Source organism: Drosophila willistoni (genome assembly GCF_018902025.1).
Source record: "Drosophila willistoni isolate 14030-0811.24 chromosome 2R unlocalized genomic scaffold, UCI_dwil_1.1 Seg167, whole genome shotgun sequence".
In the NCBI taxonomy this organism is placed as follows: Eukaryota; Metazoa; Arthropoda; class Insecta; order Diptera; family Drosophilidae; genus Drosophila; species Drosophila willistoni.
In genome coordinates, this window is record NW_025814050.1 from 16,438,139 (window position 1) to 16,455,209 (window position 17,071).

General features: G+C 32.1%; 2 protein-coding genes and 1 long non-coding RNA gene across 3 annotated transcripts; 2 read left to right on the top strand and 1 right to left on the bottom strand.

The window, feature by feature from the left end:
* Positions 1 to 3,500: 3,500 nt before the first annotated feature.
* Positions 3,501 to 3,843, bottom strand: LOC124460188. Its single transcript, XM_047010593.1, has one exon. It carries the CDS (start codon positions 3,826 to 3,828, stop codon positions 3,643 to 3,645), a length of 186 nt encoding a protein of 61 aa, XP_046866549.1. The 5' UTR covers positions 3,829 to 3,843; the 3' UTR covers positions 3,501 to 3,642.
* A 929-nt stretch (positions 3,844 to 4,772) lies between these two features.
* LOC26528945 lies at positions 4,773 to 5,854 on the top strand. Its single transcript, XM_015178419.3, has 5 exons — positions 4,773 to 4,850; positions 4,906 to 5,209; positions 5,262 to 5,352; positions 5,414 to 5,506; positions 5,570 to 5,854. The coding sequence occupies exons 1-5, from the start codon at positions 4,834 to 4,836 to the stop codon at positions 5,782 to 5,784; spliced, it is 720 nt and encodes a 239-aa protein (XP_015033905.3). The 5' UTR covers positions 4,773 to 4,833; the 3' UTR covers positions 5,785 to 5,854.
* A 2,355-nt stretch (positions 5,855 to 8,209) lies between these two features.
* LOC124460296 lies at positions 8,210 to 8,763 on the top strand. The gene is made up of 2 exons (XR_006954226.1): positions 8,210 to 8,386; positions 8,445 to 8,763. It is a non-coding gene; the product is annotated as an uncharacterized LOC124460296 (long non-coding RNA).
* The last annotated feature ends 8,308 nt before the right edge of the window (positions 8,764 to 17,071 follow it).

Below are 17,071 nucleotides of genomic sequence, written 5' to 3' on the forward strand. Positions count from 1 at the left end.
TGCCAATTGTCCTGAAAGAACTCAGAAATTGAAATATCAAAAGTTTCGGGCACCCCACTGGCATTTTGTTTGACTGTTTCCAATAACAATTGCTATCAAAATCTATAGATATCTGGCAGACACGCATTTCCATTACCATACCCATAAGCCCGACGGCTTTCTTGGTGTCCTTAAGCGTGTAAATGTCTAAAAGTTCAACTCTTTCATGTATGCTAAGCTGGAGGCATTGAAAGAGCAGCTGCTCGACATTTTGCTCAATTTGTTCCATTTGCCACTGCATGCATTAAAGAAGGTCAGTGTTCAGCAGAGTGTAAATATGCGGATTTTAACCTAAAAAGTACACACTCTCCACTAGGATTCAGCTTAACAATGTGTTGATTCAATTGACAGATAAGATTATTATTATATTTCCAATCCATAAAAAGCATTCATTTTAATTTCTGTGCCGACTTGTTTGTAGCTCCTTTGTAGTTTGGAGTATCTCTTGTTTGGTTTTTATTCAAAATTTTGCAAAGAAAATGTTTAATTTTTAAATTTTTAACAAATGTAAATTGAACAAACATTGACGATATATACGGCTAAGAGGTAGTACACACTTCTAATGTGGTAAGTTACGCCTACTTTTGTTTCCTTGAGTTTAGTTCTTATGTTATCTGGATACTTAACAAAATTAAATCTAGTTATATTTACTTTACACAATTATTGAGCGCTATTTATTAGGCCTTTCGACTTACCTTTTTGTTGCAATTCACAAGTAGTTTAACAATCATACAAAAAACTTTTGAGAAATATCCTTGATCTTAAAAGAAATGAAAGTTTTATAGATTTTCTAAATATTTTTGGATAAATATGACGATTTATGGTTGCCTTGAAAATTTTGACTTCAAATAAGTTTGCTTATTTTGATCCTCCGAAAGATGTACAAAACAAATACAAACAAATACATTAAAATTTATTTTAAAAAAAATATGTAACTTTTACACTTTATTTTGTAGTCTTATTTCATTCATATAAAAATAAAGCATTTTTTCTGAACATGTCCTTTCCTTTTCCCTTCAACATTATGCTACATTCCAGTGACAAAAAAAATTAAAATCAAAAATAAATAAACAAGTCACATTTGCTTCAAATTGATAAAAACGTAATGATCCAAGAGTATGAAAGGGTTTTAATAACCCCAAAAGTGAACAAAATAAAAGAGCCGTCAGTCTTAATTTAAATAATTATAAATATTATGAATCTGCTTATATTGTTCTTCAAATGTTGTTTTCCTCTAGGGTCTCTTGTTGATAGATAACATATAAAATACAATACGCTGGTATAATCACAAATAGATTCATTTCAAAAACAATTATACAATCTTGATAATAATCTGCTTGTTTTTTGTCCTTAAACTTATAGTGAAGCATTTGAGTTGAAGCAAGGAAGTTGAAGGTTTTTTTGCCCAATGAACAGAAACATTGTTGCAAATAAAAGATTCACTTCTACAACTTTTAAAGAGTCACAATGGAAATGAACAATTTAAACATAACAGACATCAGACTTCCATTGAGTCAACTCCAAAATAATTTTCTTTTTCTTTACGTTTCTCCTTTAGTTTGTCTCTCTCAAACAGGTGAAATCATCGTCTTCATCATCATCGTCATCGCACTTTGAGCACGTTTTGCCCTTCAGAAAAAAGAAATACTTGAAAAAAAAAAACAAAAAGTTGAGGTGTGCAAAATGCACCATAAAAATCAAATATTAAATAGGTTTTTTTTTTCTCTCTCTCTTGTTGTTTCAACATGATTTCTTGACAACATCATTGAAGAAGACCTTTTTTGGGGTGGGTCGCACTAAATGCTTATTAATTATGGCGGCTGCATTGCTTCAGGCGGCCAACCGAAACCAAGCAAAATCATGCCAAAACGACTCTCTCAATCGTAGTTACAAGAAAAAGTAATTAACTCAATATTGCTGTAAAAAGTTTTTTTTGCAAAAACACTTATAAAACACAGCAAAACAAAAAAGTTCCAAAAGTTCGATGGAAATGGGAATGGAAATGGGGGTTTGAGATGGAGAAGTTGGGTCATAAACAAATGAAGCTGAAAAGTGCAATAATTTTAGACTTTTTATCATCTGTTTGCCCACCACCCCCTTCTGGCAGTAAAACAGATGTAATTATAATTGATAGGAAGAAAAGAAAAGGCAATGAAAACTTTTATTTAAGTGCAATCAATCATTGGTGAAAGAGATCACGAGATGATGTCAACTGAAACTTGACGAACGACAGTTTTATTATCTTTATTAACATGAACCGAAAATATTTAGTGTCAAGGATTTAACAAATGGCCAAAATTGTTATACCCCCGAATATATGCTTTAAAAACAAAAAAAAAAAAACAGAGGGAAAAACTATTTAAATGGCATAGCAGAGCAGATCAGAAAAATGGCATGGGTCATGGGAGGGAGGGAGGGTCAGCCAACAATCGCCGGAACGCCGGGAGTTGACTCGTTTGCGATTGATTCACACAGCGAACTTCCGCTGCTGCTGCTGCTGGTGATGCCAACAAACGTCAGAGGTATGTACAATGGGGGCATCGGGCTATGGGGCAACGGGATAGACATTGGAAGCCAACAAGCAAACAAAAAGTTTACGCTTCATAGCACAAATTGAATAAATCATTTGATGTCGGGTCGGTTCTGATGCTGTTGATGCTACAGCTGCCGGCGACGCGGAGGTTCAGAGAGAGGTTCACATAATTGTTGCGCAAAATTGCCCAAAAATAAAAGCCAGTGAGCTGGTGAGCTGGTGAGCTGGTGAGCTATACACAGAATGTTTGGTGTTTGTTAATTGAAAATAAATAAATTAAAATGTTTAATGATTTTTCGTATTTTTTGCTTTTTATTTGCTGTTAGATAACGTTTAGATTGAAGTTAGTTGAGTTGAAGATAATCAAATTCCATGCAAAATTTATTAACAAAAGAGCGAGCCATTGCCTAAAAATAAAGGAGAATTAATCTAGAAGAAATTGTTTGAAATTGTTTGAAGATACCCAAGAAAATTTTACACTAAGCTTGTTTTCTGTAGTTTATAAAAAGCTATAATGACATTTTTTACACTAATTTTTTAGCTTTCTCTGTGAATTGATGGTAATCGATGTTAGAAACTTTATTGCTAAAATATTTGACTTATCAAATCTGACCCTTCTTTCATTATTAGTTCCTTCTTTTAACACGAGACACATTTTACAAATATTTAATAAATTTATTACCTAAATTTAAAGATCAGGTAAATCAATCTAAAGTCCCTTATGGACAGATAAATTCCAGAGAGAATAAAAATAAAATTTAAATACCAAGGATTTGAAATTTACAAAAAAGGCTTGGTATTAAAAATTGAATTAAAAACCAACTACAATTTCCAGTAAATATTTTAACTCTGTTTAGTCTTCTTTTCACCTGTTGTATACTTACCGATATCTAAAAAACGTTTAACAGAAAAAAAGTATTTCATAATATTTTAAATTCCATTCCATTATTACCATTTGGCATTATTTATTAGGGATTATAAGTAGTTTGTAACTTGTTTTTAGCTTAGTAACTGCAGATATTTAAGTTTATTTACTGCAACTCCAATATAAATTCCTTTTCACATGTAATTTAACCAAATAGTTTAATCCACCATTTGGTCTTTTGTGTGCAGCATGGCCATTGAGCCAGACTACACGAATCCGATGGACATGCACAGCAACCATGACCAGCATAGACACCCAGCCATAAGTCTTGAAATATCGTAGCGTAAATTAGAACTACTAATAAGATACTTGCAAACAAAGTTCCAGCCATTTGATTTTATACTGACATATAATAACTGCTACCAACAACCGGCTATGAAACAAGCATGTCGAATAAAGATGTCATGCTGATGACATAATCAGATCTGATTCTCTGAGCCATTCAACTGAAATTGCACTAACAATTGCAACAAGAGGGAACAACAATCATAGTCGCCGCCGCTCATGCAACAGCTGTGACATACAAAGTGCTCAAGCTGAAACTGAAGGCCGCCCTGACTTGTCTGCCTCATCAACTCGAGTATAATTGCAAATGTCCGTGCCCCATTTCCGATTCCGTTATACATTTCCGTATAGAGTATAGAAATAACTTGCATTCATTTCATTCATTTTGTAAACAAAACAACGTAATTTCAACAAAAGATTAGCAAGCGAAACAAATGTGTTTAAGAAAACAAAATCCAGAAAGCCGAAGAAAATTCATCTGCGCTTTTTGCACGAAACTTACACTTATATACATATATATACATATGTTTTTATATATATATGAAATATTTTCTTTCAAAAAATTTTTTTCTTGAAAAGAAGAAACCGATTTTTTAATATTACACAGACAGTATTGGATTTATCTTAAATAAAACTTAATCATAAGTTATATTCGGATCTGTTTAATGGATTTACAATCTTCTTGCCTGGGCTATATTAAGTTTAAACTCTAAAATGTGAAGCTTCAACTGGTTTACCAGGTCAGTAGTCATCAATTCAAACTCCAGAGGATTCTATACCTTATAAAACTTAATAAAGATGTCCCCCATCTAAAGTGCTAAGCTGATGTTGATTTCAATTTATGAAACAGAAATCTAAGCAAGTGCAATAGTAATATAATTACCTAAATGTTATGTATTCCATTTCCCATTTCAAAGCTCTCCTTTTATGTACAGACGTATGTAGACGCCAAACATCTGTGTCTAAACATTTAAATTTGTTTTTCCAGATTCTAATCCTAAGTACAACTTACTTAGAGTCAGTAGAGTAATGGAACTGAGTAAAAAGAGACATGCCCATACGAAAACTGTAAGATTTTCTCTACCAAATTATAAAATATAAAAAATTATTATATTCTTTTTAGACTATTACTGATTACAGTGCTACTAACATTCGTCTTACTGGTAGAAAGAGCCTCTAGTCATGTAAAGAAAAATTTTGCGAATATAACGGATTCTAATATATATAACATCAGCAGAGAATCAAATATTACAAGTTTTAGACGAATGAGGACTAGAAAGCTTAGTAAAATTATCCCAATCGAAGTAAAGAAATCCGTTGTAAAAAGATCATCAGCTGGTCGAACAGATCAAAGATTAAAAAGAAAGCTTCAAGTGAGAGTATGTCCAAGAACAATGATACCACTCAGGAATATCAGCAAGGAGCGGGTATATACAGTGCTTTTTGATTCCTCCACCTACTAATTGAGTTTTCTTTTAGCTTTTGGGCGTTTGGTATGCCTATGCCACAACTCCATTAGATATTCTTCAATATCAACGTCGGTGCACATCCTACAACGTGATGAACAATCGTGAGTGTTGTGATTAAGATTAATACAAGTCAAATTTTCTTATATTTTCAATTTTCCTTAGCATATTTCAATACCAACATACTTTATACGGATTATAATCATCTTTGCATAACATATTCTTGTCTGCTCAACAAAAATACAGGTTTACATGATAGTAAGTCCCCAATATAATTTAAATTTTTTTTTAAATTAATCAATAATTATTTTGTCTTATAAGTAAAACTTCGCATTCTAACCCGTACACGGATACCCATGGCAAAAACTTTACGAACTATAAGTGATTTTTTGTCGAAAATCAGATTTCCTATTACCGATTTGGATTGGTTGAAAACCGAAGCATTTTGTTTTGAGTGGTATCAATTGAATTTCGAATTATACCCCAGACCTGGACGTTTTCAAGCACCTTGGGGTATCGATCCCATACGTGATTAATATAAATATACATTTAACATAATTAAATAAGAAATCATACAAATACATTGAGACATATGTAGAACATTAATTAGTTCTCGGCCTTCACAAAATCAATTAGTCAGTTTCGGTCGAATGATTGCATATGTATACGCCACTTGAAGCATTCACTTGACATATATATAACTCGGTTTATTGGAGCTCTCCTCATCTTTCTTCCACTTACAGGCAATGGTTCACTTCAATTCAATTTGTCGTGGCCCAGAAAAAAAAAGGAACAAGAAAATCAAAAAAAAAAATAGAATGACAAAATTTCTATGGACCCAAAAATTGTCTGTGTCCCAATTTTGTGTTTTTTTTTTTCTGTTTCTTTTTGTTGTTGGCTTCCCATTGCCAAATTGCTTGGCCCGCACAAATTGGCTTTAGTCCCTTCCTTTAGGGCCAAGCGGTAGGGCAATAAAATCAAACCCATACTGTGGCACACTTGGCGTATGCGTAACGCACAATTATCCCTCATTGTGTGGGAGTGGCTATAACTAGATATGTGAGTGCGTAAGTGTGTGTGTGTGTGTATGTGAAAGGATGGAGGCTAGGGTGAACACTCAAAAGGATATGAGATAATTGTCATTGTCATGCGAATTTTCGAGACTACACACACTCAAACACTCACACACACTCAGAGCTATAGGAATTTTGCGCTTCCGGCTGACACACAAAGCCATTTGGCCAGTGGCATAGAAACAATCCGATTTCAAATTGCATTTGAGTTTAACTCTCAATTTGGGCACATATTTTGCAGCTAATTGTTTGACACTAAGCCATTTAAAATATCCACAAGAGGAAATTTGTCATTAAGATTTATATAAATGAAAAACGGACGATCGACTTTGTGTTTTTTTTCTTTTTAATGTAAGATTCATGCATCTGATTAACGGCCGCAAATGTATTTCTATTTATCTTTGCTCTGAGTCAGACTTGAGATGGCTGACATAAGCTTGGTCTTGTTAAATACTATATGGGATAACAAAAGCAACAGCAACTATATACAACAGGTGAGTAAGTGATTTCGTTACTAAGATAAGCATCCATAAATTGCCACTTAAACTTAGTCACCATTATATCGATTTCTATTTGAAAATTGCTCAAATCTTTGTGATTTCAAGTCTTTTTTTTTAAATTCTAAATATTTTTAGCTAGAATATTATGTTTTGAAATAAATATCAATATAAATATAGGAGCACTAGTGTCCAAACCTTAAGCTTTCGAATAAATTTCATTTCCAAAAAAGTGAATATGGTGAAAATTTAAATACTCGAATTGAATATGAATAGTTTTAAACCCTTATGTAGTACTAATTTTTAACTGTTTGGCTAAATACGTATTTAAATTACTTAAAGACAGACAACTTAATTAGACATTTTATAAAAGTCTTCCAGATACTTCAAAGGACCAAATACAATTACTTCGGCATACCTCAAAGGCGGATCATATATAGACTATATACTGTCTGCTTATGAATATGATCCACCTATTCATTGTGATGAATATATACATACATATATAGCCAACATGCATGTATAGCCAACTCGAACAAGATATTAGTACACACTCAAAGTAAAAAACAGAAACCCTATATCAAAACATTTATTATTTATTTTAAAAAGAACAAAAACTTATACGAAGTAATCGCTACAAACTTTCCTGTTCCTGGAGAATTACTCTTATATACATATACAGTCTATGGACTATATTCTATACACTAATTTTCATATTTAGCTAAGTTCATTGATAAATATCTTTCACATTTTGGGCGTTGTGTATAGTAAACTCGTTTTTAAATAATTTTTCTTCAGTATAATATTATTTAGCCACTTTAAGAACTTAACTTGCTTTACTACTAGATATCTCTCCAACGGCTTTTAAATTAAGACCAATAAAATGTGTTTGAAACAGACAAAAACTGAATCCAATTTTGATAGAACCCCCATAAAAAGGCATTTAAAAGATACAGATGTCACATGGTTTTAGTTAAAAAAAATCTTCTAAGCTAGATTGATTCTAAAAAAAAAAAAGTTTAAAAAATTAAAACAACTGTAGTAAAAATCTATTGACCATATGCCATGTGGTTTGTTTTTTATTTTTGGCATTGCTTTTCCTTTCGTTGGATGTGTGTTTTTTTTTTTTTTGTTAGTTGATGCTGTTATTCAATTTGAGAGGCTTTTCAATTTTGTTGTTGTTATTGCTATTGTCCGGGGCTGTTATTGTCATTGTAACAATTTTATGGTTAGTACGTTTTTATTTCCACCGATTTAGCCTGACTTTTTTTTTAGCTCTAGCTTTTCGTTTTTGTGTTATTTTTGCTTTTTTTTTTTTTTTTTGTTTAACAAGCACCAACATTGCATGACGAATTTAACAATTTCAAGTTCAAATCACTTTTTATGGTTTTTATGTAATCACGTAACAGCAATTTACATCCAATCTGACTCAAAATAAAGGTAGTGGGATTTTGTTGTTATGTGGTCTGTCATTTGTATACTCCAGTTAAAAAATGGACTTGCATTTGGGCAAAACAAGAATTGACAAAAGACAAGAAAAGAAACCAACAAAAAAGAGATCTATGTATGTATGTTTAACCAAATGGCGCTAGTTAAAACAAGAAATGGAGAGAAACTCTTAATTAGACCCCCGCAAGAAGTTCTTTTTGGTTGCTTGGCTCGGATGGCGGTTTGACTGGTTCCACCAGTTTCCGTTTTGAAATTCATTTCAGTTTTCGTTTTCGTTTGAGCTTCTTTCACACCAAAGACCCAAAGAACGATGCGCAGAAGATTGAGTGACGACAACAAAAGTAACAACAACAACCACAACAACACCGAGAAGAAGAGCAACAACTATTTAAAAACAAATACCATTTATTGATGTGATAATCTAAAGATCAAGGTCTTCCTTTTGCCATTTCAATAAATTGTTTTTGTCTTCGTTGTGTGTACAATCTTTTTTCTACGTGGTGATATTTTTTTCTTTTATTTTTTTTGTTATTCTTGGAATCTTTTTTAAATACCCTACAACTTACTTTCCGTAAAGGGTATATTTAAGTCCCCAAATCTGAGAGAACTTATACCCAAAAGGGCAAAAGGGTTACCCAGCTCGTAGATTGGTGGAAAGTCCCAAATTTTTTATAGTTTCTTTTAGCTAAGAGACCTTAGTTTAAAGTTAGCCTTTGCTTATTACCAATGGTAAACACTCTAAGAGAGTTAGGAGACCTTTTGGATAACTTCAGATTACACATCTATTTCTTACAGGGTATTTTCAAAATCGCAACTTACATACTTATTTGTTTCTTTTCTCTTGCGTCGAAATAACGAAACTAGAATTTTTGGTGTCTACTAGATTTTCTGTTCTCCCATTTCTTCTTAAAATTTTTTTCGTTGGTTGTTGTTGATGGGTCGGCTTAGGACACAAAAGTGCGGATTAGCTGCAAAACAGGAAACAAAAGCTAAAAAGCACAAAAATAACAAAAAGAATCTTGGAAAAAAAGAACGAAAGTTAAGCAGACAAAGTGGAGCATAAGCTGCTGAGGATTGAGAACAGTCGTCATCTGGGACTAGAGAGCAAGAGAGAATAGTTTGAGTCTGAATCTGAAACTGAAACTGAGTTATGTAAAGCATATGCACAACTAATGAGAACACGGGGGAGAACACAAAGAGTCGGACACGGAGATGCTGTAGATGCAATTCAAATGCAGTTTGTATGCACTTTGCTATTCATTCTAGAATGGGGATTTGTCTAAAATCAGTGAGTACTAGAGAACAGACAAGATTGATGACTCCCTTAATGCTCTATTCTATGGCAATGTGCTAGTCAGTTTATTAACTTTGCCTTAAATTTTGTACTTTGCTCATCGTTATTTGTAATTTTTAGTAGACATTTTACTTTAATTGTAACAATTAACAACAATAAAGGGAAGAAAACCAAATTTATAATCCAAAAACTATTGACTTGCGATCTAAGGTAGTATTAAATAAGAATGTGTTATTATATTTACATTTTAAAACATAAACGTCTCATTTTAGAAAAGATTTTCTTAACCAATAGAGAATATGTTTCAGATACACTTATATTTGAAGAAACATTTCGTAGATAGATCAGTAGATAAAGATTTCAAAAAAAAATATTGAATATTACATTCTAGTAGATGCATTTAAGTTATTTTCAATACCCGCTTTGCTGTATTTATTATATTTTGTTCAATACTTTGGTTTATTTTCATCAATATTTATTTTAGTTTGCCTGCTTTTGCTCGCTTTTTAAAAAAAAAGTTTCCAATAGAGTTTTCTTTTAGTGTAAATGCACTTTTTATTTGTCTTGTTATCGATAAAGTTAACTATAACAATAGTGTTATTAAGCAAATTAGATTTATTACCGATATATGTATGAGTTTAAGTTAACGTACTCAAATTTTTGGTGCAAGCATCTCAAAATGTTTTATGTTTATTGTTATAAAGAATATTTGGCACTATTTAAATAATTCACAAAACAAATTCACTATCTGGTTAACCTTTAAATTGATTAATTGCCATATAGATAAACAATAGAGAGATTGAAAGAATATTTAGAAATGAGAGAATGGTATAATATGTATTTTTGGTGACTTTTCGCTTATAAGTTGTCAAACCTTAGTTGAGCTCTATTTTGAAAACTTTATTTCAAACAAAAACCCACTCAATCTTTCTCAACAGCACAAAAAAAACAACAAGAACACAATATAGAGCATTTCTAAAGTAAGGAATAACAAAAAAAAATATGTCACGCATCATACAAAAAGAAATAAAAGAAACGGAAAGGTTCAGCGAGTTCAAATGAGGCAAAGCCCAAAACAAATATATAGAAATATGTAGGATTGTCTGTATATACATATGTATATACAAAAAAGCAAACTGAATAAAAAGAAGCAACAAGACGTCACATTTTTCGAGTGTTGATAAGCTAAGCAGACCTAAAACCAAAATAAGAAGGGGAACTTAAGTCAAAATGAATGAAAGAAAAAAAAAACTGAATGAAGGAACATAAATGTGGCTGAGGGCGTCAAAGTTGACGCTTATCTGTGTGCCTCATTTGCCAAGGCAACAACAAAAGGCCTCATCAATTTCAAAAAGAAAACCAGCGACCAGTCAAAGATTGGACAACTCAAATAGAACTGACACCCCAAACACACAGAGAACTCTCTAGTCAAAAAGGAAACATTGCCAAAATAAAAAAAAAGAAAGTAAAATCGAAAATCAAGTAGCAAAAGTTCACTCAACTTTCAACTTGCAATTTGTCATTATGCCAGCGAAAAGCGACAGCAACCACATTGGCGCTATGGTGACACCCGGTAGAGGTGTATATAAATATATAATGTATATATATATCTAAGTATATAAGAAGAACCTAGAAAGTGGCCAGATGACAACGTCATCAAATATAATAAATATTCAAAATCATTTGCAGCGGTGTCTGCAGCTGTTGTTTCTACTGCAACGTTGCGTATACGCAATAAATTTCATTTTCCTTAATGCAAATACCTTCGGCTGTCGCATTTTTGTGGCAGAAAAACCAAAGAAGAAGAAGCAGAAAAACGCGCTAATGTGAAAAATGGATAACGGATGGGGCAGGCCGGCGACAGAATCAGTGTGGGTGGTGATTAATTTTCGTATTGTTCTTTAAGTTGTATTTTCTCTCGTATTTAATTCTGTGAATTTTCCAGACACTCAATCACACACACACATACACACACAAACGCACACACTCGCACAGCTGGCGCATTCTGAGGTGGTTGCAGTCTGAGCACCAAACGGAAGGTTTTCTGATTGAGTTCGAGGCGACGAGGGTAATGATAAAAATACGAGAAAAACAATTTGAAAATTAATGTGCAACAGAACTGTTGATTTCATTTACATTTCCTTTCTCTCTCTCTCTCTCTTTCACTCTCTCTCTCTCTCTCTCTTACTTTACTGCAGCGATTTCATTTAGTTTTCTTTTTTAATGCATTTATTTCTTTATTAAATATTTTCATTCAATGGATATATATTTTTCTTTTTATTTATTACACTGTTCTTCTTTGTCACTAACTTATTTCTTTATCCTGCAAGCCTTGTTTGATTCTTCGCATATTTCAATTGACTGTTTCCGTCTATATAGAAATGGAATATAATGTTTAATAATTTATGTTTTAACTTCTTGAATCTTCACATTTTTAAAAGTACAATGTACCTACATATACTTAAATGTATACTAATTTGTTAATGGGCCATTTGACTAATATATTTTAATATATTTTTTGAATCTAGTCTTAAATTAGATCGTAACAACAAGTTTGAGATATTTTTCTTATTCTAGTACTTAAGGCAAGTTCTGGGGATGCTGAGTTTAACTTTAAAGGGTGTTAAGTGTAGTAAAGGATTGTATTAACTTAATGCTTAATAAATGAAAAATAATATTAACTATATACACAATTTGCTTTTGAAGTTTAATCAGGGCTACTTTCATCTTTATCTTTATCTTCTTTAATTTCCTGTAAGCTTGAGTCTTCATTTTGTTTCATATGCTTCAATCAATGACAAAAAACGAAAACATTATAATTTCGGCAACTTTTGCAATCCTTTTTTCTGGCCATCTTTAATCTTCTTTTTGCCAATGCAGCTTAAAACAAATTTTTTTTGCTTCTTCTTTCGTCAATCTGTCAATAATTTGCTATACAGGATGAAGCTTTTCCCTTTATCTTCCTTCTCGCTCTTGTATTCTTCTCTGTCTCTTTCACTCTGCGACACTGCAGTAAAGTCTGCCATGTAATTTGCAATACAAACAGGCAAGGACAACAAGTCCTTCCCTTTCACATGTTTGAGTAAAAAAAAAGTAAAGTCACAGGACGAAATTTTAATACGCTCTCAAGTTTAACTAAAGTTTTTAATAACAATTTGGTTAAGCAATGCAATTGGGCTTATTTTGGGGTTAAATTAAAAAATTGAATAATTTTTCTAGTAGTCCAACTTGTTAATCACTTTTAAGTATATACCCTATTGTTAGTGTATAAAAAAGAAAAATATGAAAATATGCTGCCAGTAAATACTTGTCTGACAGCATGGAACCAGACTTTGACTTTCTTTGTGGCATTAGCTGATGATGATAATGATGATAATGATAATCATGCTGATGATGATGATGAAGATGATGACTCTGCTGCTGCTGCTGCTGGTAATAACATCAGCTTGAGCTTATATACTCACCCCACAATCTTACCCACAATAATGAAATTTATTTCGTGCCAGTGCCAACCCACCGAAGCCCAAAGGAATTTCCCCCATGCGATGGCAAACAAAAGTGTTTTTAAATGAAATTTTTATGCCTCGGCTAAGTGAATTGGCCTTGAAAATGTTCACCATTATAGACATTAATTTTTCAATAATGTATGATTTAGTAAGCAAGATTTTTTTTTCCACATTTCCACAGGCTGGGTGGGGTGCGGAGGGGGTATCATCAGATGAATGTTAAATGTAATTCATAAATACGAATAACAAGAATTGGCCAACAGGTTGGCCAACAGGTTTTTCCATAGCGGAAGCGAACAGCGAACAAAAATTGAAGAGAATAAGAATTCTACAAATTTCATTTACAAACAGTCCTTGAAGACAGGTGAGTAGAAATTAGCACATTACATTGCAAGAATCTAACTGAGGAACTTGATGGAATCCAATGGAGGCGCTTCGCATAAATCGCATAAATATGCTAATTAGTCAAGTGCCGCAAAACCGTAAACGTTTGAATTAATTTGGAATTAATTTCAAACTGAATTTGCATAAGCTTGTTTTATCAAACAATTCAAGCAGAAAAAAATAACAACAAAATAACCAACAGCAACAAATATCAATGATAAGAAAAAAGTAAAAGTTATAAATTAGGGAAATGAACCAAGTCTAAGAATTGTGTCATTTGAAATTATTGAATGAAAGAATTTATAAATGAATGAAATATATGTGCGATTTTATGACAGATTGAGAGAGTTTATCTTTCTTAAAAGATAGACAAAGAAAGAGAGCTTTAAACACAACACGAAAAACCAAATGAATAAACAGTTTTAAAAACCAACTCTGAAAATCTTAAAGGAAAAGGTCAGTAACGACTTCGTAGTAGAAATATTTACGTATTTACCTTTATACATATTCCACATATATATATTTTTACTTAAAGAGTTATCAATATTTTTTGACTTATAAAAAAGAATTTGTACTGTTCTCTAAAGAAACTCGTTAGTCTTGGAAAATTTGGCAATTGTTGTATAATATGTATATTAGAGCAACAGAAAATTTAAATTTAAATTCCCAAATTTAGTTTAACATTTTTTTTGAGAGTAATAGCTTAAAATAAATGGAATTAATAGATATATCCCTCTATATATGTATATAAGTATGTAGTTTAATTTTCATTTTTTAGATATCAAGACACCTTCTTCAGGTTATACCATCTAAATCTTATGAGCTCTTAATGAATAATACAAATTGCTATTTCTAAGATGTTATAGGTTATACTATCTAAATCTAAGGGGCTGATACTGAACAATATAAATTGCTATTTCTTAGTTGATTGACACAAAATTTTAAATAAATAGTAAATAATAAAGGCAAATGCAGACAGATATCTAGCCAAAACTCTTTTGCCTTTAGTTTATTGATACGATTTTAGACAAACAAATATTTAAGCAGCTGCGTAATTTAACTATTATTATTGGTGGTAAATTCTTTGGACTAGATCTAGTTCTTAAAGTAGACTAACAGGGCGTCAAAGACATCAATTGAACATAGAGTTTATCATATTTAATATGCCCATTTTGGAATAGAGCATAAGATAGAAGATAAGAGACATGAAGAGAAGTGCTGAGAAAGATGATAATGGAAATGTAAATGGAAAAGCAAATATTAAAGCTGAATTAGAAGCAAAAAGCAAACTGATTAAATTTTATTTATTGTGTCACTGTCTCAAATGGATGAAATAGATGATGATTATGGCCTGACTTTGGCTTACACTCACCCACAATGTCTCTGGAGCAGCTGTGCGGCCCCCTTTCCCCTCTTAGTGCTTGCCAAATTCAATTTGGTCTGTTGATTATCAGCTTAAGCACCCTGTGTTTGTTGTTGCCTTTGTTCAGCAATTGAATATATGTACTACCACGACTATGTCAACCATTCCATCCTGTACGCAGCAAAGAATATTACAGGAAATTGTTATAAGATATCCCCGACGGTTGGTCTACCAAATATTTCTCATGTTCAGATAAGCAACGGAACATTCATCCGCTTGGGAAGGAGGCCAAGTTAGGTCACTACGTGCCTTAAGCATTCGTGCCTCATCTCTGTGGCGTCACTTTTGGTTAGCTTTTTGCAAAAAGTAAATTATCCAAAAAGTAAATTTGTTCGTTCTCCATATTGACACGTGTGTCCATTTTAGCTGTCCATTTCACATTTCGTTGTTCTCTTTCATTCGATTATTTGTTCTACTTTAATTACTACATTTCCTCTGTCCCCCCCAAAGTCCGACCTTTCAACCCGCAACTCCCCCGGTTCATCAATTGGTTTAGCTTATCAAAGAAACCTGAGTACAAGCTCGTCGCATTTGTTCATAGTTCAATGCTTTTGGCATGGTTTCACGCTCTTCAGACATGACTCAATGCTGCATAGGTCGGTATTAATCATCCATTGGCTGACCCAAAGACCGACTATATAACATTGTTTCAATTCGCTTGTCAGAAAAAGAGAAAAGAGAAAAGTAGAGACCGCGCGAGAGAGAGAGAGAGATAAAGAGAAGAAAACACAGCAAAGTTTTAGAATAATTTTTCAGCATCGTTGAGCAGAGATTTGAAAATAAAAATGAAACAAAAGAATACAGAAAATGATTACAACTTTTGTTCTAATTGCAAGTTGGGAAAACTTATACATTACATACAAACACATACATATAAGCATAAGTGGTGGGGAGGAAAGTGGAGAGGGGGGGATGAATTTACCGGGGTTTTCACACAATGCAGAGGAAATTCGCATTTACTCAATGCCAGCAAATCATTTTTGTTTTCTTTATTCTGCATTTTAGCAACTGTTTTTTTCTTTTCTACAATTAAACTTAAGGCAGAATTTGTACTTTTAAAACAAAAGGGCTAAATAAAATAATTTGCTTTTTATTTAAGGATTGTTATTTCAACTATAAACTTTTCTGTTGTTTCTCTATTAAGATAGAATATAAATTACTTATTCAAAATTATTTTTGATATCAATAAAGTAATATAAATCTTTTTTTTAGCAAGTGCACTTAAATATCAATTTGCAGTCACTTAATTAATGAATTTGGAATTATTTCCTATATCTAGAGTTTCTTAAAAGTCATATAAATATAATTGATCGTCATTCGCTTCGCCTATTTTAAATAATCTTTGTCTAACAATCATTCCGATCTAGATATGTGAAATAATTAGCCAATATTAAAATTTGATGAATGAATTTTCTTCTAAAAAAAAAAAACTAATTAACTGTTTTTATTATTACAATAGTGATATGATCTCATTAAGATCAAAATTTAATGGACTTATAGCTACTTACAGTAGTCATAAATTGTCTCAATCAGAACTGATTCTATTCCCTCCCACTTTCCCTGTGCCTTAATTATCTTATATGGCATTCGATTACTAGGAACATAAACGAAAAACTTATAATTTTTAATTAGACTTTGTTCTTTCTACTAATGGTCGTTAATATATGATATCATTTTTTTTTGTTTCTTATCTAACCAACATTTTACAACTTACAACTTTATTTCCGGTTTTATACTTACTCAAATACACACATACAAATATATGTATGTGTGTATGTAGTTCAGTGGTAAGACGATCATGTTAATAAGATAAGCTACTATTATGAATCAAGAGAACGTGATAAATAAATTCGATATAATTCACACAGCAGAGGATCTAGAAATAGCCAATCGTAATGGTTCTTCTCATTTCAATGATATTCGTTTGAACTTGTCAATATATCACTTAAAACCTATATGTGTACTTTTAACAAGGAAGCTAATATTACAGAAATCTTAAATACTTAAGATAGTCCATATAAAATAAGTCTTCGAGGCGACTTTCTTATAATCTTTACCAACCATGTACTTCCAATTCATCAGACCAAATTTATATAATTTATGAAATTCCTTTCAAGTGCTGCAAAACATTTAGTGCACTTGTTGGCCAATTCCACCAGTTTTTGTGATCTTAGTGGTAAATTTTCTTCTAACTTGT

What these genes read in the sequence shown, in the direction of transcription:
- LOC124460188 (XM_047010593.1), bottom strand. Translation starts at nt 3,828, where the DNA reads ATGGCTGGAACTTTGTTTGCAAGTATCTTATTAGTAGTTCTAATTTAC.
- LOC26528945 (XM_015178419.3), top strand. An exon ending in GGAATATCAGCAAGGAGCGG is followed by an intron (nt 5,210 to 5,261) that starts GTATATACAGTG and finishes GTTTTCTTTTAG; the next exon opens with CTTTTGGGCGTTTGGTATGC. An exon ending in CTACAACGTGATGAACAATC is followed by an intron (nt 5,353 to 5,413) that starts GTGAGTGTTGTG and finishes AATTTTCCTTAG; the next exon opens with CATATTTCAATACCAACATA.